Here is a 23,138-nt window from a genome sequence, read left to right on the forward strand (position 1 = left end):
CTGTTTTGGTATTTCAGTTTCGTTTCTCCGGGACGTTCGTCCCCGTTTCCTGCAGACGGCAGACCTGGGGCCACGGAAGAAAGACACAGTGGCGGGTCATGGGGAGCTGCTTTAGATCCGTCGATCAGATCTGGGGGGTTTAGGATTTTATTCCCTGCTTGAGTGATTAGCAGAATTTTAGATTCAGGGGTCCGGGGTTGTAGGTCTGGACTCTGTTGTGTTGGGTTCCGTCACTGATTGAACTTTTATACTTTTATAGTTGATACTTGGGGGGCAATAGTTCAGAGGTCAGGAGTGCAGCACCAGTAAAGCCATGGCCTGCACTCTCTCACTCCAACTATGCAAGGTGCTGTGCTCTAATGGGGGCAGTATGGAGCTGGGCCAGTTGGGCCAGGCCCTGAGGCTGAGTCCCGAGAAGATGTCCCGGCTGCTAGAAGCAGAGGAGGGGCGCAGCTTGGTGATCAGGAGCACAGAACGGGACAAGGAGCAGGTAGCGGTGTACGCCAGCCCCCTGAGGATCTGCGCAGACCGCAAGCAGGAATGTACAGGAAACTGCGGGAGGCTCCATGTGTGCCGCTACTTCATCCTGGGCAGCTGTAACAGGTGAGAGGAACGGGTCCCCGTACACACCGCCGCAATGAGGTTGATGTCCGAAAATCGAGAATATTTGATAGTATGACACCTCTTTGTTCAGGTCGGATCAGGGTGGATTTGATTTAAATCACTAGTCAGTAAGGCTTGATTTAAAGGCAACCTGTCACCATAATTTTGCGCATAGAGCTGGGGACATGGGCTGCTAGATGGCCACTAGCACATCTGCAATACCCAGTCCCCATAGCTCTGTGTGCTTTTATTGTGTTAAAAAACAGTTTTGAGTGATATGCAAATTACCTGATATGAGTCCTGTATCCGGAGATGAGTCAAGCGGAAAGGAGCCCAGCACCGCCCCGCGTCCTCCGAATCTCCTCCTTGCCGGCTGACGTCACAGAGCTGGAGCGCCGAAATCTCACGATGCGCGAGCTAGCGCATGCGTAGTTCGTTCCCTGTGCTGATGCCAGCACAGGGAATGAACATGATGCAGACACTGCGCATGCGCTAGCTCGCGCATCGTGAGATTTCGGCGCTCCAGCTCTGTGACGTCAGCCGGCAAGGAGGAGATTCGGAGGACGCGGGGCGGTGCTGGGCTCCTTTCCGCTTGACTCATCTCCGGCTACAGGACTCATATCAGGTAATTTGCATATCACTCAAAACTGTTTTTTAACACAATAAAAGCGCATAGAGCTATGGGACCTGGGTACTGCAGATGTGCTAGCGGCCATCTAGCAGCCCATGTCCCCAGCTCTATGCGCAAAATCATGGTGACAGGTTCCCTTTAAATCATAGTTTTCTACATAAAGACTAATTCTAGCTGGTATAACTTATAACATGCAAGTAGATGAAGATTTTTAGAATAACAACTTTTCATATTAGTTTGATTAGGTTGATTCTGCATTCATAGGTTTGTAGAAGTTAGGATTAAGGTATTTTTCTCAACTCTGTTCATGTTATAACATTTTTGCTGTGAAGAAGAGGCATGTGATCTCTGCTGAGTCAAATTCAGTTTTGAGAACTGCAAAAGTAAACCAAGCATCTGTGATAATATCTTGTAGGCAGAGAAACTGCCCAATAATCTTACAAAAACCTCTGGAAGAGCATGACATTGTGAATGGATTAATGGAATTTATTTACCAAAAAAATTACTCATATAGAAACATAGAATGTGTCGGCAGATAAGAACCATTTGGCCCATCTAGTCTGCCCAATATACTGAATACTATGGATAGCCCCTGGCCCTATCTTATATGAAGGATGGCCTTATGCCTATCCCATGCATGCTTAAACCCCTTCACTGTATTTGCAGCTACCACTTCTGCAGGAAGGCTATTCCATGCATCCACTACTCTCTCAGTAAAGTAATACTTCCTGATATTACTTTTAAACCTTTGCCCCTCTAATTTAAAACTATGTCCTCTTGTAGCAGTTTTTCTTCTTTTAAATATTCTCTCCTCTTTTACCTTGTTGATTCCCTTTATGTATTTAAAAGTTTCTATCATATCCCCTCTGTCTCGTCTTTCTTCCAAGCTATACATGTTAAGCAGTGGCGTAACTTCAAAGCTATACACGTTAAGGTCCTTTAATCTTTCCTGGTAAGTTTTATCCTGCAATCCATGTTCTAGTTTAGTAGCTCTTCTCTGAACTCTCTCCAAAGTATCAATATCCTTCTGGAGATATGGTCTCCAGTACTGCGCACAATACTCCAAATGAGGTCTCACTAGTGCTCTGTAGAGCGGCATGAGCACCTCCCTCTTTCTACTGGTAATGCCTCTCCCTATACACCCAAGCAATCTGCTAGCATTTCCTGCTGCTCTATGACATTGCCTGCCTACCTTTAAGTCTTCTGAAATAATGACCCCTAAATCTCTTTCCTCAGATACTGAGGTCAGGACTGTATCACTGATTTTATATTCTGCTCTTGGGTTTTTACGTCCCAGGTGCATTATCTTGCACTTATCAACATTAAATTTTAGTTGCCAGATTTTTGACCATTCCTCTAGTTTTCCTAAATCCTTTTCCATTTGGTGTATCCCTCCAGGAACATCAACCCTGTTACAAATCTTTGTGTCATCAGCAAAAAGACACACCTTACCATCGAGGCCTTTTGCAATTTCGCTGATAAAGATATTAAACAATATGGGTCCCAGAACAGATCCCTGAGGTACCCTACTGGTAACAAGACCTTGGTCTGAATATACTCCATTGACTACAACCCTCTGTTGTCTGTCCCTCAGCCACTGCCTAATCCATTCAACAATATGGGAGTCCACGTACAGCCTTATTCTACATAATGAAAAAACAAATCTTTATTTCATGATGGAATAACCTTTGGATGGTAATATATTTTCCTCCAAAAAGCATTTTATATTAAAAAAAAAATCCGATTTAACCCCTTAAGGACCTAGGACGTACCGGTACGCCCTATTTCCCGAGTCCTTAAGGACCTAGGACGTACCGGTACGCCCTATTTCCCGAGTCCTTAAGGACCGAGGACGTACCGGTACGTCCTGACTTAAAATCGGAACTCCGGCGCCGCAGGGGTTAATCGGAACGGGATTTCGGCTGAAATCATTCAGCCGGCATCCCGTAACAATGCAGGGGGGGGGTCATTTGACCCCCCCGTATCGGCGATCGCAGAAAACCGCAGGTCAATTCAGACCTGCGGTTTTCTGCGTTTCCGGTCCATTCGGGTGTCCTGTGACCCGATGAACCGGAAAAAGACTGCGATCGGTGGCGTAATTATACACCACCTATCGCAGTCCGAGGATTTGGAGAGGCGGTGCTGGCCCTGGTGCTGAATGCCGCTGTCCAGGGTGCTGATTGGTGCAGGGGAGAGAGGCGCGAGATTCAAACTTCCTGCGCTCCTCTCTCCCCTCCTCTTCCTGTCCAGCACCCTGACCGTGCAGCATCGTCCAGCACCAGCTCCTGTGTCCCCCTAATCGGAATCCATCACCCTCCTGCACCCATCGCCACCCAGGTAGGTTAGGGTCAGTGAGGGAGAGGCACCGTTAGGCAGGGAAAGAAGGGAAAAGTAAGTTAGAAAAAAAAAAAAAAAAGTACTTTTATTCCAAACTTCCAAACTTCCATCTAACCCTAACCCAGACCCCTCCTGCCACTTGCGTTGTACCGCTGATCAGCAAGTTTTAACTTTTTTTTTTTCTAACACTTGCCCATTTTTTTGCCTGGACTTTTTAGTACGCGAACACCCGTTGCCCCCACACACACGCACATATAATAAAGTTTGCCACACACGCACACCTACACGCACACACACCCATGGCCCACCGGATGTTCTCGGCCGAGGAGGCATACGCCCAGATTGCCTCCGACTCTGAGAGCCCCAGTGAGGATGAGGATGACCCCACATTCCTTTTGTCATCCGCATCCTCCTCATCATCATCTGATGACGATGAGCCACCAAGGCGGCGGAGACGCCGCCAGGCGGAGCCAGGGGCCCCACATGCTAGGGATCCTGTGGCCCACCCTAGTACGAGCCGCCCTGGGGTTCGTACTGGTTTCCCGGCCCACCAAATAAGTCCACCGGAGCCCCCTGCCGATGAACTTAGCTGGTGTCCCCCAGTGGACTTTGAGCCTGAGATTCCGGATTTTGCTGGCAATCCTGGAATCCAGATTCCCACAGTGGGGTTTACTGAAATAGACTATTTTAGTTTTTTTTTCAGTAACTCACTGGTGAATTTGATGGTGGAGCAGACGAATCTGTACGCCCAACAGTTCGTCGCTCAAAACCCAGGCTCCGTTTTGGCTAGACCCGGTGGCTGGACGCCGGTCAGTGCAGCCGAAATGAGGACATTTTGGGGCCTCGTGCTGCATATGGGTCTAGTCCAAAAACCCAGTGTCAGGCAATACTGGAGTGGGGACGTCCTATACCAGACCCCACTGTACAGTATGGTCATGATACGTCACCGGTTTGAGGCCATCCGGAAATGTCTGCATTATTCCGATAATGCAGCATGTCCCCCCCGAAGTGATCCTGCCTATGACCGGCTGTATAAGATACGGCCGGTCATCGATCACTTTGGGGCCACATTTCAGCAGGCCTACGTACCTGGAAGGGAGGTCGCGGTTGATGAGTCTCTCGTTGCGTTCAAGGGGAGACTCAGTTTCCGCCAATACATTCCCACAAAGCGGGCGAGGTATGGCGTGAAGCTATACAAAATTTGTGAGAGTGCCTCAGGGTACACTTACAAATTTCGTGTGTACGAGGGGCGAGATTCCCGTATTGAACCCCCAGAATGTCCCCCCACTCTGGGTGTTAGCGGGAAACTCGTGTGGGACCTTATGTACCCACTGCTGGATAATGGTTACCACTTGTACGTGGATAACTTTTATACCAGCATTCCCTTGTTCAGGTCCCTTGCCGCCAGATCCACGTTCGCTTGTGGGACCGTGCGGAAAAATCAACGCGGCCTCCCTGCCTACCCCCTCCAGGTACCTATCCCCAGGGGTGAGACCCGTGCCCTTACCAGTGGAAACCTGTTGCTGGTCAGGTATAAGGACAAGAGGGATGTCCTTATGCTGTCCACAATCCACGGTAACGGCACCACCCCTGTCCCTGTGCGAGGTACCGCGGCAACGGTCCTCAAGCCCGATTGTATCGTCGACTACAATCGGTATATGGGAGGAGTTGATCTCTCTGATCAAGTCCTCACGCCATATAACGCCATGCGCAAAACCCGGGCATGGTACAAAAAAGTTGCGGTCTACTTGGTACAGGTTGCCATGTACAACTCTTTTGTACTATCCCGAAGCGCTGGCAGCACAGGGACATTCCTCCAGTTCTATGAGGCAGTCCTCAAAGACCTGATCTTTTCGGACCGGGAAAGAGCAGGCCGGAGTACCTCGGGAATTGGAGGCGCCCGGATCGTCCCTGGCCAACACTTTCCAGGTGTGGTCCCCCATACTGGAAAGAAGGGACGAACCCAAAAAAAGTGCAGAGTGTGTCACAAGAGGGGGATACGGAAGGACACCACTACTCAATGTGACACTTGCCCCGATCATCCGGGCCTCTGCATTATCAATTGCTTCAGGGAGTATCACACTTCCATGGAGTACTAAATTTTTATAATCCTCAACAGTCCACTAGAGAACATAAAACACTATGGCTCTCAGACTTTGGAGACACGGAAACAATTTTTCTTTCCCCAAAAAATATTAGTTTTAGAGCAGGCATCCTCAAACTGCGGCCCTCCAGATGTTGTAAAACTATAACTCCCAGCATGCCCAGACAACCTACAGCCATCAGCAGGGCATGGTGGGAATTGTAGTTTTACAATATCTGGAGGGCCGCAGTTTTAGGATGCCTGCTTAGTGTCTCCAAAGTCTGAGAGCCATACATATTGGGCATCGTCGCGTGCGTAAAAGTCGTCGCTATAAAAATAACTTTTGACCAAACGCCTCGGATGAACGGTGTTAAAAATATAAAATAAAAACTGTGCCAAAACACCAATTTTTGGGCAAAATTTCAATTTGAATCCATTTTGCCGGTAATAAAGCAAGGGTTAACAGCCAAACAAAACTAAATATTTATTGCCCCGATTCTGTAGTTTGCAGAAACACCCCATATGTGGTCGTAAATGGTTATATAGCCGCACGGCAGGGCATAGAACGAAGGGAACTCCATATGGTTTCTGGAAGGCAGATTTTGATGGACAGTTTTTTTTTTGACACCATGTCCCATTAGAAGCCCCCCCTGATGTAGCCTAGACTAGAAACTCCAAAAAAGTGACCCCATCTAAGAAACTACACCCCTCAAGGTATTCAAAAGTTACTTTACAAACTATGTTAACCCTTTAGGTGTTCCACAAAACCAAATAGTGAATGTAGAAACAATTTTAGAATTACATTTTTTTGTTACATTGCCTCAAAAAAGACTAATATAGAGCAACCAAAAATCAAATTTACCCCAAAAATAGTCCCAAAACAACAACCACCTTATCCCGTAGTTTCCTAGATGGGGTCACTTTTATGGAGTTTCTACTCTAGGGGTGCATCAGGGGGCTTGAAAGGGTACATGGTGTCAATAAACCAGTCCAGCAAAATCTGCCTTCCAAAAATGACGTTCCCCTTCTTCTATGTCCTGCCGTTTAGCCAAATAGTAGTTTACGACCACATATGGGGTGTTTTTGCAAACTACAGAATCAGGGCAACCCATTTTGAGTGTTGTTTGGCAGTTAACCCTTGTTTTACTCCTGGAAAAAATTGATTATATTGGAAAATTTTCCAAAAAATAGAAATTTCAAAATTGTTTCTCCATCTGCCATTAACTCTTGTGGAACACCTAAAGGGTTAACAAAGTTTGTAAACCCAGTTTTGAATACCTTGAGGGGTGTACTTTCTTAGATGGAGTCACTTTTTTGAAATTTCTATTCTAGGGGTGCAACAGGGGGCTTCAAATGGGACATGGTATAAACAAAACCAGTCCTGCCAAATCTGCCTTCCAAAACCCATATGGTGTTCCCCTCCTTCTATGTGCTACCGTTCGGCCAAACAGTAGTTTACAACCACATATGGGGTGTTTATGAAAACTACAGAATCAGGGCAACCCATTTTGAGTGTTGTTTGGCAGTTAACCCTTGTTTTACTCCTGGAAAAAATTGATTATATTGGAAAATTTTCCAAAAAATATAAATTTCAAAATTATTTCTCCATCTGCCATTAACTCTTGTGGAACACCTAAAGGGTTAACAAAGTTTGTAAACCCAGTTTTGAATACCTTGAGGGGTGTACTTTCTTAGATGGAGTCACTTTTTTGAAATTTCTATTCTAGGGGTGCAACAGGGGGCTTCAAATGGGACATGGTATAAACAAAACCAGTCCTGCCAAATCTGCCTTCCAAAACCCATATGGTGTTCCCCTCCTTCTATGTGCTACCGTTCGGCCAAACAGTAGTTTACGACCACATATGGGGTGTTTTTGCAAACTACAGAATCAGGGCAACCCATTTTGAGTGTTGTTTGGCAGTTAACCCTTGTTTTACTCCTGGAAAAAATTGATTATATTGGAAAATTTTCCAAAAAATAGAAATTTCAAAATTGTTTCTCCATCTGCCATTAACTCTTGTGGAACACCTAAAGGGTTAACAAAGTTTGTAAACCCAGTTTTGAATACCTTGAGGGGTGTACTTTCTTAGATGGAGTCACTTTTTTGAAATTTCTATTCTAGGGGTGCAACAGGGGGCTTCAAATGGGACATGGTATAAACAAAACCAGTCCTGCCAAATCTGCCTTCCAAAACCCATATGGTGTTCCCCTCCTTCTATGTGCTACCGTTCGGCCAAACAGTAGTTTACGACCACATATGGGGTGTTTTTGCAAACTACAGAATCAGGGCAACCCATTTTGAGTGTTGTTTGGCAGTTAACCCTTGTTTTACTCCTGGAAAAAATTGATTATATTGGAAAATTTTCCAAAAAATAGAAATTTCAAAATTGTTTCTCCATCTGCCATTAACTCTTGTGGAACACCTAAAGGGTTAACAAAGTTTGTAAACCCAGTTTTGAATACCTTGAGGGGTGTACTTTCTTAGATGGAGTCACTTTTTTGAAATTTCTATTCTAGGGGTGCAACAGGGGGCTTCAAATGGGACATGGTATAAACAAAACCAGTCCTGCCAAATCTGCCTTCCAAAACCCATATGGTGTTCCCCTCCTTCTATGTGCTACCGTTCGGCCAAACAGTAGTTTACGACCACATATGGGGTGTTTTTGCAAACTACAGAATCAGGGCAACCCATTTTGAGTGTTGTTTGGCAGTTAACCCTTGTTTTACTCCTGGAAAAAATTGATTATATTGGAAAATTTTCCAAAAAATAGAAATTTCAAAATTGTTTCTCCATCTGCCATTAACTCTTGTGGAACACCTAAAGGGTTAACAAAGTTTGTAAACCCAGTTTTGAATACCTTGAGGGGTGTACTTTCTTAGATGGAGTCACTTTTTTGAAATTTCTATTCTAGGGGTGCAACAGGGGGCTTCAAATGGGACATGGTATAAACAAAACCAGTCCTACCAAATCTGCCTTCCAAAACCCATATGGTGTTCCCCTCCTTCTATGTGCTACCGTTCGGCCAAACAGTAGTTTACGACCACATATGGGGTGTTTTTGCAAACTACAGAATCAGGGCAACCCATTTTGAGTGTTGTTTGGCAGTTAACCCTTGTTTTACTCCTGGAAAAAATTGATTATATTGGAAAATTTTCCAAAAAATAGAAATTTCAAAATTGTTTCTCCATCTGCCATTAACTCTTGTGGAACACCTAAAGGGTTAACAAAGTTTGTAAACCCAGTTTTGAATACCTTGAGGGGTGTACTTTCTTAGATGGAGTCACTTTTTTGAAATTTCTATTCTAGGGGTGCAACAGGGGGCTTCAAATGGGACATGGTATAAACAAAACCAGTCCTGCCAAATCTGCCTTCCAAAACCCATATGGTGTTCCCCTCCTTCTATGTGCTACCGTTCGGCCAAACAGTAGTTTACGACCACATATGGGGTGTTTTTGCAAACTACAGAATCAGGGCAACCCATTTTGAGTGTTGTTTGGCAGTTAACCCTTGTTTTACTCCTGGAAAAAATTGATTATATTGGAAAATTTTCCAAAAAATATAAATTTCAAAATTGTTTCTCCATCTGCCATTAACTCTTGTGGAACACCTAAAGGGTTAACAAAGTTTGAAAAAACAGTTTTGAATACCTTGAGGGGTGTAGTTTCTAGAATGGGGTCATTTTTGGGAGGTTTCTATTATCTAAGCCTCACAATATGACTTCAAACCTGAACTGGTCCATAAAAAGTGGGATTTTGAAGATTTCTGAAAATTTCAAAATTTGCTTCTAAACTTCTAAGCCTTGTAACATCCCCAAAAAATAAAATATCATTCCCAAAACAATTCAAGCATGAAGTAGACATATGGGGAATGTAAAGTCATCACAATTTTTGGGGGTATTACTATGTATTACAGAGGTAGAGAAACTGAAAATTTGAAATTTGCTAATTTTTCAAAATTTACGGTAAAAATTGTATTTTTTTATGCAAAAAAATTAACTTTTTTGACCCAATTTTAGCAGTGTCATGAAGTACAATATGTGACGAAAAAACAATCTCAGAACGGCCTGGGTAAGTCAAAGCGTTTTAAAGTTATGAGCACTTAAAGTGACACTGGTCAGATTTGCAAAAAATGGCCTGGTCCTTAAGGTGAAAATGAGCCTGGTCCTTAAGGTGAAAATGAGCCCGGTCCTTAAGGGGTTAAATAAAAAAAATCATTGATTTTTATCCACCCTGGGTCGGATTAGTTCAAAGTTATAATGGCTTTCCTGTCTCTTCTATTTCAGGCCACACTGTAAATTTAGTCACTCTATCGATAGCGGGGAGGCAACCCGGATCTTACAGGAACATCACATAAATGGCGTGACGATACCGGAACTGCGCTATCTGCTCCTACAGAACGACCCGCACCTCCTGCCGGATGTAAGTACAGGGGAGAGGAATAGAAGTCAGTGTTAGGCCTCATGCACACGACCGTTGTTTTATTCCGTGTCCGTTGTTCCGTTTTTCGTGATTTTCTGCGGACCCATTGACTTTCAATGGGTCCCGTTGAAAACTCGACTAATGCACCGTTTGTCATCCGCGTCCGTGATCCGTGGTTCCAGTCCGTCAAAAAAATATATAACGTGTCCTATTTTTTTCACTGAAAACGATTCGCGGACCCATTTAAGTCAATGGGACCGTGAAAAAACGCGGAGGCACACAAGATTGTCGTCCGCGTCCGTTTTTTTCCTATCATTTGCATGGCAAACTTGACTTAGAGTTTTTTTTTTTACTTTCCTTCATGTCTGGAGATGCTCCAAAAATAAGGGAAGGCACACGGAAACAAAAACGGATCACGGAACAACGGAACCCCATTTTGCGGAACGGAATACAACAACGGTCGTGTGCATGAGGCCTCATGTTGTGGTTATTGGTTCTACATCTTCAAGGGAAAACTGAATGATCACCGATATGGCCGCCATGGCAACTCCCACAAAGGTAGTCACCCAGACTCTCCTTGTAATCGTGTGTCAGAAAGAGGGAGGATGTGAGCGTGGCATATTTAAAGACAATGACCATCCTTAATTATTCTAGTCATTTTGCCTGTAAGGTGTTTTCATGGTCTCGGGTTTCTGTCAGTGAATGGAAACAATTTAGTCCTATGTTCACACAGCTGCAGCATGTTACAGTGTATCAGCCGAGAGGCAGGATAGGAGAGAGATTTATGCTGCCAGTGATTTTTGTTTTTGTTTTAGAGGATGATCTGTCCACATATACTTTTTAATTGACAGCAAGCAAGGTTCTTGATAATGCTGAAAAATGGATGTACCAAGTTTTAGTGACTAGTGGTGGCACATAGATGACGTTATGGGTTTGTACTGAGCAATTATTTGTTTCAGGTAGAGTTGCCCTTTAAGCTCCAATAGAAAGAATTGAATAGAAGCTTTTAGGCTAGGGCTACACGACGACATGTGTCGCGCGACACATAGGGTACAACTACACTGCAACATGTGTTGCGTGAGATTTTCTATTATAATAGTCTATGGTGTCACACTGCGACATGCTGCGACGCGACATTCTCAGAAAAATCCATCGTGGGTGGATTTTTTGCTACTGTCGTGTCGCATGTCGCAGTGCGACACCATAGACTATCATTATAAAAATAGTCGTGCGACAAAATGTCTTTGTGTAGCCCTAGCCTTATGGAATAAAAGTGCACCTCTTCCTTTACAGGTCTGCTTACACTACAATCGGGGAGACGGTCCTCACGGCTCCTGCACCTTTAAAACCAACTGCAATAAGCTGCATGTCTGCCAGCATTTCCTGCACGGCGACTGCAAGTTCGGAAGCAAATGCAAAAGGTCACATGACCTGGATTCGGAAGAGACGAAACGGAAGCTGCTAAAGTGGGGCTTGGCCGCCAGCCTCATCCCTGTGATCCTGCAGATTTACCTAAACGCCAGCGCCATCAAGAACGGCAGCTCAGCTACACCAACTCCAGAACCAAGGTCTCCAGACAAAATAGGTAACGGGTCGACTGTATGTACTCAGATTTGTACCTATGACACTGGCTGACCTGTTACATGTGCGCTTGGCAGTTGAAGGCCTCTGTGTTGGCCCCGTGTTCATATGTGCCCGCATTGCTGAGAAAAATGATTTAATATATGCAAATGAGCCTTTAGGAGCAATGGGGGTGTTACTGTTACACCTAGAGGCTCTGCTCTCTCTGCAACTGCCACGCCCTGCACTTTGATTAAGGCATTATTTACACGTCCGTATAATGGGTCCGCATCCGTTCCGCATATTGCGTAACGGGTGCGGACCCATTCATTCTCTATGGGGCAGGAATGGATGCGGAGAGTACACTATTCGCAATGCACTACGGACGTCTGAACGGACCCTAACCGGACCGGGCGTGATCACGTTTACACTGCCTGGCCCTGTCAATCAAAGAGATGACATGCCCATTAATTACATGGCGAGTTCTGTGGGATTGGGGATCCAAGCTGTCACATAAATGTATGTTATGGCTTCTTACGGTGAATGTTCCCAGCTATGGATTGTCACTCTGTGACCCTCGAGACCATGCTAATCAATTATCTCCTTTACAGACAGACCCGCCATCCCAAAATCTGCTGCCCCCCAACCCATCGATGAGATCTGCTTATACTTCATATTAAACAACTGCAGCTTCAAAGGTGAGAAATTCTGTCTAACCCCTCCCCCGCGGAACGTATGAGTTTTTGGAGGACCTCTATACATTACGGTGCTCTCATGTTACAGACCGCTGTGTGCGGGACCATTATCATCTCCCATATCGGTGGCAGATCTGTATGGATGGCACCTGGAAGGACTTGGCAGACATGGAGGCCACTGAACAGGCATACTGTGACCCCAACAGCAGGTACAGGGATGCTGGTGACAGTCCTTTTCCCGCAGTCTATCAGTATGTATACAGTGGTCCCCAGACTTACCATGCACTCAGGATGCGATGGACTCTCATAGGTCAACTCCAGTTGAGTGCCGTTCAGGTGGCGGGACAGTCTGATTGGCTGGAGTGTCAGGCTAAGCAGCAGTGGCTCCCTTCAGCCAATCGGCAGAACTGTTTCTTGTGGGAATGCTGATTGGTTGAAGTACAGTACAGCAGTGTACATTACCGTGTTAGTGGCGCTGATAACGTCTGGCTGCACAAAGGGCGCGCCACATTGTACACAGCAGCAGACCTGCGCAGCGAGGACAGTGACATAACAGTGTGAGTCATAATGACGTTATACTGTACAGTACAATATGAACTCTCCATGCCAATGTCATTCTCCATCTATTACTTTTAGCCACAATACTTCTCCGATCAGTTCTAGCCAATGCCCTCTAATACAATGTTCCTTTAACAGTGCCAGCCAATGCCCTACATCTCGAGACTAAGCTGTGTAGTGCTGTGCAGTCTATGGAAGATGTCCATAAACTACAAGCTGACTTGGACACTCTGAGTGATTGGGCGTCAACTTGGCAAATGAGGTTCAATGTGGATAAATGTAAAGTTATGCATCTTGGTAGTAATAATCTCCGGGCATCATATGTCCTAGGTGATGTAGAACTGGGAGAGTCGCTTATAGAGAAGGATCTGCAAATGCGGTCCGCAATATGGCAACGGGAAGCACACGTTCGTGTGCAGGGGGCCTTCATCGGGCTGTTCTTGGAACTGCCTGCACCCGGAGACCGCATTTCATTTCAGACCGGCTCGCGCACAGGCACAGGTAAGGACTTACCTGTGCCTCGCCGGACTTATCAGTTAAGATGGCAGATCGCATGTGTTCGCGGGCGAACTGGCCATCACTGGCAGAGATCACATGCCTCTTCTTCACAGCAAAAATGTTATAACATGAACAGAGTTGTGAAAAATACCTTAATCCTAACTTCTACAAACCTATGAATGCAGAATCAACCTAATCAAACTAATATGAAAAGTTGTTATTCTAAAAATCTTCATCTACTTGCATGTTATAAGTTATACCAGCAAGAATTAGTCTTTATGTAGAAAACTATCATTTAAATCAAATCCACCCTGATTAGCAGTGTCATACAGCTGGGACTTGTAGTTCTACACATACAACAAGCTGCAGAGTCCCCCAGCAGGCAGACATGTCACTCAGGGCAGCTCTTGTATTCGCTCCCTTAGCAGTGTCCTTATACAGCTGGGACTTGTAGTCCTACACATACAACATGCTGCAGAGTCTCCCAGCAGGCAGACATGTCACAAAGGGCAGCTCTTGTATTCGCTCCCTTAGCAGTGTCATTATACAGCTGGGACTTGTAGTCCTACACATACAACATGCTGCAGAGTCTCCCAGCACTCAGGGCAGCTCTTGTATTCCCTCCCTTAGCAGTGTCATTATACAGCTGGGACTTGTAGTTCTACACATACAACATGCTGCAGAGTCTCCCAGCAGGCAGACATGTCACTCAGGGCAGCTCTTGTATTCACTCCCTTAGCAGTGTCATTATACAGCTGGGACTTGTAGTCCTACACATACAACATGCTGCAGAGTCTCCCAGCAGGCAGACATGTCACTCAGGGCAGCTCTTGTATTTGCTCCCTTAGCAGTGTCATTATACAGCTGGGACTTGTAGTTCTACACATACAACATGCTGCAGAGTCCCCCAGCAGGCAGACATGTCACTCAGGCCAGCTCTTGTATTCGCTCCCTTAGCAGTGTCATTATACAGCTGGGACTTGTAGTTCTACACATACAACATGCTGCTGAGTCTCCCAGCAGGCAGACATGTCACTCAGGGCAGTATACTTGTATTCACTCCCTTAGCAGTGTCATTATACAGCTGGGACTTGTAGTTCTACACATACAACATGCTGCAGAGTCTCCCAGCAGGCAGACATGTCACTCAGGGCAGCTCTTGTATCCACTCCCTTAGCAGAGTCATTATACAGCTGGGACTTGTAGTTCTACACATACAACATGCTGCAGAGTCTCCCAGCAGGCAGACATGTCACTCAGGGCAGCTCTTGTATTCACTCCCTTAGCAGTGTCATTATACAGCTGGGACTTGTAGTCCTACACATACAACATGCTGCAGAGTCTCCCAGCAGGCAGACATGTCACTCAGGGCAGCTCTTGTATCCACTCCCTTAGCAGTGTCATTATACAGCTGGGACTTGTAGTCCTACACATACAACATGCTGCAGAGTCTCCCAGCAGGCAGACATGTCACTCAGGGCAGCTCTTGTATCCACTCCCTTAGCAGTGTCATTATACAGCTGGGACTTGTAGTCCTACACATACAAGTTGCTGTTGATTCTCCCAGCAGGCAGACATGTCACTCAGGGCAGCTCTTGTATTCACTCCCTTAGCAGTGTCATTATACAGGTGGGACTTGTAGTTCTACACATACAAGTTGCTGTTGATTCTCCCAGCAGGCAGACATGTCACTCAGGGAAGCTCTTGTATTCGCTCCCTTAGCAGTGTCATTGTACAGCTGGGACTTGTAGTTCTACACATACAAGTTGCTGATGATTCTCCCAGCAGGCAGACATGTCACTCAGGGAAGCTCTTGTATTCGCTCCCTTAGCAGAGCAGGGGGAGGGGCAGAGATTGTTTTTATTGCATGTAAACAAAGGCCAGAAGAGAACCAGGGAAATTAGGAAATAGATATTTTTTTGCATAAAACTTGCTTAGCTTAGTTATATATCACTGACCATCAGATTTACAGTGCTATATATATATTTTTTTCCATAACACGGACTACCCCTTTAATGCTTATGAAAATGTGTAGAAATCTGAGTCTCACTTCCTTCTGGGATTCACGTCCCCCACCTATCCCTTGGTTAAACTTGATGGACTTATGTATTTTTTCTACCCTATTAACACATGGACCGCATCCACTGTGTTATGCATGAAGCCTAGATATGCTTCCCTCCATAGGTCTTGAAGAGAGAGAGACAAAATTTGTTAAAAAGCTGGAGAACCCCTTTACTTTGCTCAGTCCTCCCTTTTTTTTAATATATTTTGGGTTTCCATTTACTTCGGAACCAATTGCCCATTTTCCACAGAGATATGATTTCAACATGGTCATCGTCCCAGAACCAATTAATATTGTATGTTGAGGGGTGACTGTATTCTTCTCTTATAGGGGCACTACTCTGAACTTTGACACCATGACTTATCGGTCTTATAAAATGAGGCGGCTGAGCACACAGTCGTCTGCTTCCAAAGCTCCACACTTTGTCCTCACCACGGACTGGCTCTGGTACTGGAAGGATGAATACGATCAGTGGGTGGAGTATGGGAAGGAGGTGAGTTCTAGGCACTGTGTATTCCAGTCTACGGTAATTGGCTATTTGCCACTAGAGGGCGCTGCACTGGAGTTGTCAGCTATAAGGGTACTTTCACACTTGCTTTTTTATTTTCCGGCATAGAGTTCCGTCCTAGGGGCTCAATACCGGAAAAGAACTGATCAGTTTTATCCCCATGCATTCTGAATGGAGAGTAATCCGTTCAGGACGCATCAGGATGTCTTCAGTTCAGTCTTTTTGACTGATCAGGAAAACGATAAAACCGCAGCATGCTACGGTTTTATCTGCAGCCCAAAAAACTGAAGACATGCCTGAATGTGGGATATTGTAAAAATAAACAATATCATTTTACAAAATTCTTGTGTCATATATTATGTTCAACACAGTGCAAAACTACTCATTGTACAAAACAGGATAGTCAATAAACAGGATCCTTAACATAAAGATCCAACAACCAAACACCCGCCAGCTGTCCGAAGAGACAGCGGTGCCCACACGAGTCCAGCGCCCCCTGTGTGGTTTCAGCAGTACCGTATTACAGCCTGTTGGGGGATCTGCTGACATCACAAGGCCTGAACTTTACATTTGGATTTTGGATGTTTGGGGTGGAACATCCGGGGGGCATTATTCAGTAATGTGTGCTCACCGCCAGCAGTGAAAGGGTTGTGAGTCCTGTTATATAATGATTATCTGCTCTTCTCAGTCACAAGAGTCCAATTACAGTAGCCTGTTAGTGCTGAGATGGTTCCCCCAGCGGGCAGCTGGAATTAGCCTGTGTTTGTTTTTTTGCCAACACCCAGATCAGAGCAAACAAGGAAGAACTAGATGAAAAATAAAACCGCACCACCTCTGATCTCCGAACTTCATACGTAAATCCCATATCATTGTAATAGAGTGATACAAATGAGGGCCCCGGATCTAATCTGTGTATTGTTTTATACCAGACAGGCGCCCACACGTCCTCGGCCACCATCACAAGCAACGACCTTGAAAATGTTTTCCTGTCTGATGAGAACACCAGCATCCAGTTCAAGGCTGGGAAACACAGCTATGTGCTAAGCTTCAAAGGTGGGGGAGGGGAGCGCCATGTACAGGAGGAGGGGGGCTTAGTATTTCAGAGCACTGGGTAGCATATAACCCTGCACGGCCCTGTACAGTAAAGGCTGGTCATATATATTACAAAGCTGTAGACCAATGCATGTTCACTTGACAGATCCCTCCATACACAAGCAAGCTTGGCTAGGCCGGGCATACATGTACTCTGAATGGAAATCAGCAGGTTCAAACAGCCATGCAGATTAAGGGTCCTTTCACACGTCTGTATGTGTCTTGCGGATCCGCAAAACACGGACACCGGCAATGTGCGTTCCGCATTTTGCGGACCGCACATCGCCAGCACTCTCATAGAAAAAGCCTTAGGATACGTTAATTTTTTTTTTTGCAGATCCGCAAATGCGGATGCCAACAGCACATTCCGGCCCCATTGAAAATGAATGGCTCCGCACCTGTTCTGCAAAATTGCAGAACGGATGCAGACATGTGAATGGACCCTAACGGTGTATTCCTATCTTATAAATGTATAAATGCCATCAACTAATGATCAGTGACCTCTGGGGTTCTCTCCAATCCTCAGCTTGAAGGGGCTGATTCAGTGCTTCGACCTCCTTGTTTTCTCCTGCATAGTGTCACCCCAGCCCCCCGCTGTACAGGGAACAGCAGCAAGACTGAATACAGCTGTGCTGCAGTTCCTTCTTCCTCCTTCATTCCCTCTTATTTTTCCTTCCCTCTTTTTCCATCATTTTCCTTCTTCTCTTTCTCCCTATTTTCCTCCCCCTCTTCCTTTTCTTCATCTTCCCCCTGCCCTCTTTTTCCATTTCCTTCTCCTCTTTCTCCCGTTTTCTCCCCCCTCTTCCTTTTATTCGTCTTCTTCCTTCCCACATCTTTTTCCTTCCCTCCCTTTTCTCCACTCTCCCTCTTCCCTTGCTTCTCTTTCTTCCACTTTCTTCTTCTTTTTTCTTTCCTTCCTCATTTTCTCCCCATTTCGTCTTCTTTCTTCTCCTGCTTTTTTTCCTCTTTAATTTCCTCTGGTTTCTGTCCTTGACATTTTCTGTCCATGTCTCCCCCAGAAATGATCCAGCGGAACACAAAGTACGGCACGGAGAGGCCAGTATGCCGGAGACCAGCGTTTGTGTCTGCCGAGGAAGTGAAGAAGAGGAAATTAAGGTAAAAGTGGAGAAGATTATTAAAATAAAAATCCCTAATTCCAATATCTGATGGTCCAGACATTTTTTTTTTAATCCGGCATGAGACAAAAATAGACCCATGCTGGATTAGCAGAAAGTTACCAGCTTGTTTGGCTCTTGACATCATCATCTGCCCCTCATTGTACATATAATGCTGGATAAGGGCTCATTCAGACAGCCGTATGAATGAGTCCGCATCCGTTCCGCGCGGAACGGGTGCGGATCCATTCATTTCAATGGGACCGCAAAAGATGTGGAGAGCACAAGTGTACTGTCCGCATCTGTGGTTCCGTGCCCCCCAAAAAAAGATGGAGCATGTCCTATTCTTTTACGCAATCGTGGGCAAGAATAGGCATTTTTTATTCTAGTTGCAGCCATGTGCGGTCTGCAAAACACTACGATCATGTGAATGAAGCCTAACTCTGTAAATCCTCCTGTCTTATACCCTGGTCACATCCAGAGCTGCGGCCATTATTCTGGAGGCTATGTTCTAGCTCTGAGACCCCTGCTGCTGGCTCACTATGTGAACAGGGTATCCTCTGCTATGCTGCATTTTAGGAGGTAGTGTATACATCATGCCCTGTACAGTTTTTCTCTATGGCTAGAATATGCATCTCCCACAATGCAGTGCAGCAGAGCTATATGTATTATCACCATACTGTTACAGGGAGGCGTCTGTCAGATCCGTGCTGACAAGAGTATTCTTTTGTGTTCTAGGAAGTCTGATCCATCGAAGGGAAATGACAAGTCAACCCCCCAACACTGGGACAAGGGGCAGATACCAGATGTGGGTTATAAGGTGAGACAGCTGTGGTCAGGACCAGTACTCTGCACTGGAGGTTCAATGTGGGCTTCTTTTTAGAAAAGGTAAGGTAGCAAGAAATCAGAATGCAGCAGCTCTGGATGTGACTGGAGTAGAAGACATGACACATAGCTCAGTACAAAATAAGTGAAGCAAAGTACTTTATATGGAGATTTTTCCTGTGAATTGTAGAGAAGTATAATATCTGTAACAGCCGACTGGGGGCGCTGTTCTCTTATACTCTATGGTTGATGTATCAAATTTCAATTGAATTGTAATCACATTAAGGCCACATGCACACGTTCAGGATTCATGTCCGGAGCATCCGCACTGAAATCCGCAGGTGTTCACAGGCAAATCTGTGCGGTCAATCCGCATCAATTGGTGCAGATTTGCTTGGGGATTTGGTGCGGTTTCGGTGCGGATTTTCCACAGTGAATGAAGAAAATCCGGTCAGGAAAAATAAAATAAATTGACATGCTGCGGATTTTAAAATATGCACCGCAGGTCCAAATCCGCACAGAAAAAATCTCCATCGTGTGCACTGAGAATTTCAAATTCTCATTAGAATACAATGTACATGACCTACAGTGCGGATTTTCCGTGCGCAAATCCGCGCGCAATCGTGTGCATTTAGCCTGAATATTCTCTCTTGTCCTGTGTTCTGCAGCTCGTCCGTCTGTCTGAATCTTCTGAGGAATATAAGAAAATTGATGCTATGTTTCACCGCACACTGCCCAGTCAAAAGATCCAAAGCATTGAGCGGATTCAGAATCCGGCTCTGTGGGAGATTCATCAGTGGTAAGTGCAAAAAACAATGTATACAAGGAACCTGCAAAAAAACCTACGGTTCTACGGGTGAAAATAATAACTGTATTACAGGCAGAAGGAGCAGATGAAGAAGCGCAACGGAGGAAAAGAGGTTAAAGAGCGGCAGGTTTTTCATGGAACCAGCAGCAGCCTTGTTGATGCCATCTGCCAACAGAACTTTGACTGGCGTGTCTGCGGAGCTAATGGGACAGCATACGGGAAAGGTAGAGAACCACGCTCACATAAAAATACTGGACACAGCTTATAATACAGGGACAGCTATTCCATCTATTACTGCTGACAACCAGCCTCTATACCATGTCTGAGAGGTTGTCACAGCCCCGCCCCCTGTTACTGACATCACTGAATATAATAGTAATATAATTACACTGTGATCAGACATGAGATCCACACACCTTATACTACAGTAACATCTATTCCATCTATTACTGCTGACAACCAGCCTATATGTCATGTCTGAGAGGTTGTCACAGCCCCGCCCCCTGTTACTGACATCACTGAGTATAATAGTAATATAATTACATTGTGATCAGACATGAGATCCACACACCTTATACTACAGTAACATCTATTCCATCTATTACTGCTGACAACCAGCCTCTATATCATGTCTGAGGTTGTCACAGCCCCGCCCCCTGTTACTGACATCACTGAGTATAATAGTAATATAATTACACTGTGATCAGACATGAGATCCACACACCTTATACTACAGTAACATCTATTCCATCTATTACTGCTGACAACCAGCCTCTATATCATGTCTGAGAGGTTGTCACAGCCCCACCCCCTGTTACTGACATCACTGAATATGATAGTAATATAATTACATTGTGATCAGACATGAGATCCACACACCTGATACTACAGTAACATCTATTCCATCTATTACTGCTGACAACCAGCCTCTATATCATGTCTGAGGTTGTCACAGCCCCGCCCCCTGTTACTGACATCACTGAGTATAATAGTAATATAATTACACTGTGATCAGACATGAGATCCACACACCTTATACTACAGTAACATCTATTCCATCTATTACTGCTGACAACCAGCCTCTATATCATGTCTGAGAGGTTGTCACAGCCCCACCCCCTGTTACTGACATCACTGAATATGATAGTAATATAATTACATTCTGATCAGACATGAGATCCACACACCTGATACTACAGTAACATCTATTCCATCTATTACTGCTGACAACCAGCCTCTATATCATGTCTGAGAGGTTGTCACAGCCCCACCCCCTGTTACTGACCTCACTGTATAATAGTAATATAATTACATTGTGATCAGACATGAGATCCACACACTTTATACTACAGTAACATCTATTCCATCTATTACTGCTGACAACCAGCCTATATGTCATGTCTGAGAGGTTGTCACAGCCCCGCCCCCTGTTACTGACATCACTGAATATAATAGTAATATAATTACATTGTGATCAGACATGAGATCCACACACCTTATACTACAGTAACAGCTATTCCATCTATTACTGCTGACAACCAGCCTCTATATCATGTCTGAGGTTGTCACAGCCCCGCCCCCTGTTACTGACATCACTGAGTATAATAGTAATAAAATTACACTGTGATCAGACATGAGATCCACACACCTTATACTACAGTAACATCTATTCCATCTATTACTGCTGACAACCAGCCTCTATATCATGTCTGAGAGGTTGTCACAGCCCCACCCCCTGTTACTGACATCACTGAATATGATAGTAATATAATTACATTGTGATCAGACATGAGATCCACACACCTGATACTACAGTAACATCTATTCCATCTATTACTGCTGACAACCAGCCTCTATATCATGTCTGAGGTTGTCACAGCCCCGCCCCCTGTTACTGACATCACTGAGTATAATAGTAATATAATTACACTGTGATCAGACATGAGATCCACACACCTTATACTACAGTAACATCTATTCCATCTATTACTGCTGACAACCAGCCTCTATATCATGTCTGAGAGGTTGTCACAGCCCCACCCCCTGTTACTGACATCACTGAATATGATAGTAATATAATTACATTGTGATCAGACATGAGATCCACACACCTTATACTACAGTAACAGCTATTCCATCTATTACTGCAGACAACCAGCCTCTATATCATGTCTGAGAGGTTGTCACAGCCCCGCCTCCTGTTACTGACATCACTGAATATAATAGTAATATAATTACATTGTGATCAGACATGAGATCCACACACCTTATACTACAGTAACAGCTATTCCATCTATTACTGCTGACAACCAGCTTCTATATCATGTCTGAGAGGTTGTCACAGCCCCGCCCCCTGTTACTGACATCACTGAATATAATAGTAATATAATTACATTGTGATCAGACATGAGATCCACACACCTTATACTACAGTAACAGCTATTCCATCTATTACTGCTGACAACCAGCCTCTATATCATGTCTGAGAGGTTGTCACAGCCCCGCCCCCTGCTACTGACATCACTGAATAGGATATAGTCATATAATTACTTAGTGATGTGCTCCATTTCTTTTGCAGGCAGTTACTTTGCTCGAGATGCCTCATATTCTCACCGTTATTGCAGCCGTGCCGACTCTTTGCATCACATCATGTTTGTTGCCCGTGTGCTGGTGGGAGATTTCATACGTGGGTCATCCTCATATCTGCGCCCCCCAGAAAAATCATCTTCCAGTTTTTACGACAGCTGCGTGGACAGCGAGAGTAATCCATCCATATTTGTTATTTTTGAAAAACATCAAATATACCCAGAATATCTTATCAGGTACTCAGATCGGCAGGATGACATGTCTGCTCTGAGCTCCCTCCTCCGGGCTTTTAAATGACGTAATGACTCCTACTATCCCCTTCCACCCTATGTCCATGTCTAAACTGCTTACTGAAAGGAAATTCTTTCCATTCCTCTCCGTCACGTCTACAGGTTGTGGGTGATTACACTGCGTTACATAAGAGTAAGATGCTCCGGAGTGGTTACCTGCTCCCCACTAAGCCTTTTAATAGAAAATGGTCTAATATGTTCAGGTGCATTGGGAATATAACAGAGGGAGGACTCCTAATGTAATGTATCATCTTTTAATGGGGACCTGTCAGTTTATAACGAAAATCTGCCCTTTGCTATTAACAGTCCCCTCTTGTAGGAACACAGGTATGTCATTTGAGCAGCAATCTCCTGATGGGAGTATAATGGCGGCTAAGCGCGTGCAGTTGCTTTATTATCTCCTGTGGACCTTAGTCCTTGCCTCAGGTGACCTTTCAGCCTCATGAATAAACCTTACCTACCACAGAT

General features: G+C 44.9%; 1 protein-coding gene across 1 annotated transcript; it reads left to right on the top strand.

The window, feature by feature from the left end:
* Positions 1–23,138, top strand: LOC121004862 (protein mono-ADP-ribosyltransferase PARP12-like). The gene is made up of 12 exons (XM_040437260.1): positions 1–603; positions 9,938–10,073; positions 11,367–11,658; positions 12,245–12,331; positions 12,417–12,537; positions 15,777–15,939; positions 16,884–17,007; positions 18,066–18,162; positions 18,900–18,981; positions 19,655–19,785; positions 19,867–20,018; positions 22,373–23,138. The coding sequence occupies exons 1-12, from the start codon at positions 314–316 to the stop codon at positions 22,675–22,677; spliced, it is 1,980 nt and encodes a 659-aa protein (XP_040293194.1). The 5' UTR covers positions 1–313; the 3' UTR covers positions 22,678–23,138.

The sequence above is a fragment of the Bufo bufo genome, chromosome 1 (assembly GCF_905171765.1).
Source record: "Bufo bufo chromosome 1, aBufBuf1.1, whole genome shotgun sequence".
Lineage (NCBI taxonomy): Eukaryota > Metazoa > Chordata > Amphibia > Anura > Bufonidae > Bufo > Bufo bufo.

Excerpts from the sequence above, each read along its gene's own strand:
- LOC121004862 (XM_040437260.1), top strand. The coding sequence starts at position 314 with ATGGCCTGCACTCTCTCACTCCAACTATGCAAGGTGCTGTGCTCTAAT. Across the intron at positions 12,332-12,416 it reads AAACAACTGCAGCTTCAAAG|ACCGCTGTGTGCGGGACCAT; the intron begins GTGAGAAATTCT and ends CTCATGTTACAG. Across the intron at positions 19,786-19,866 it reads CTGTGGGAGATTCATCAGTG|GCAGAAGGAGCAGATGAAGA; the intron begins GTAAGTGCAAAA and ends ACTGTATTACAG.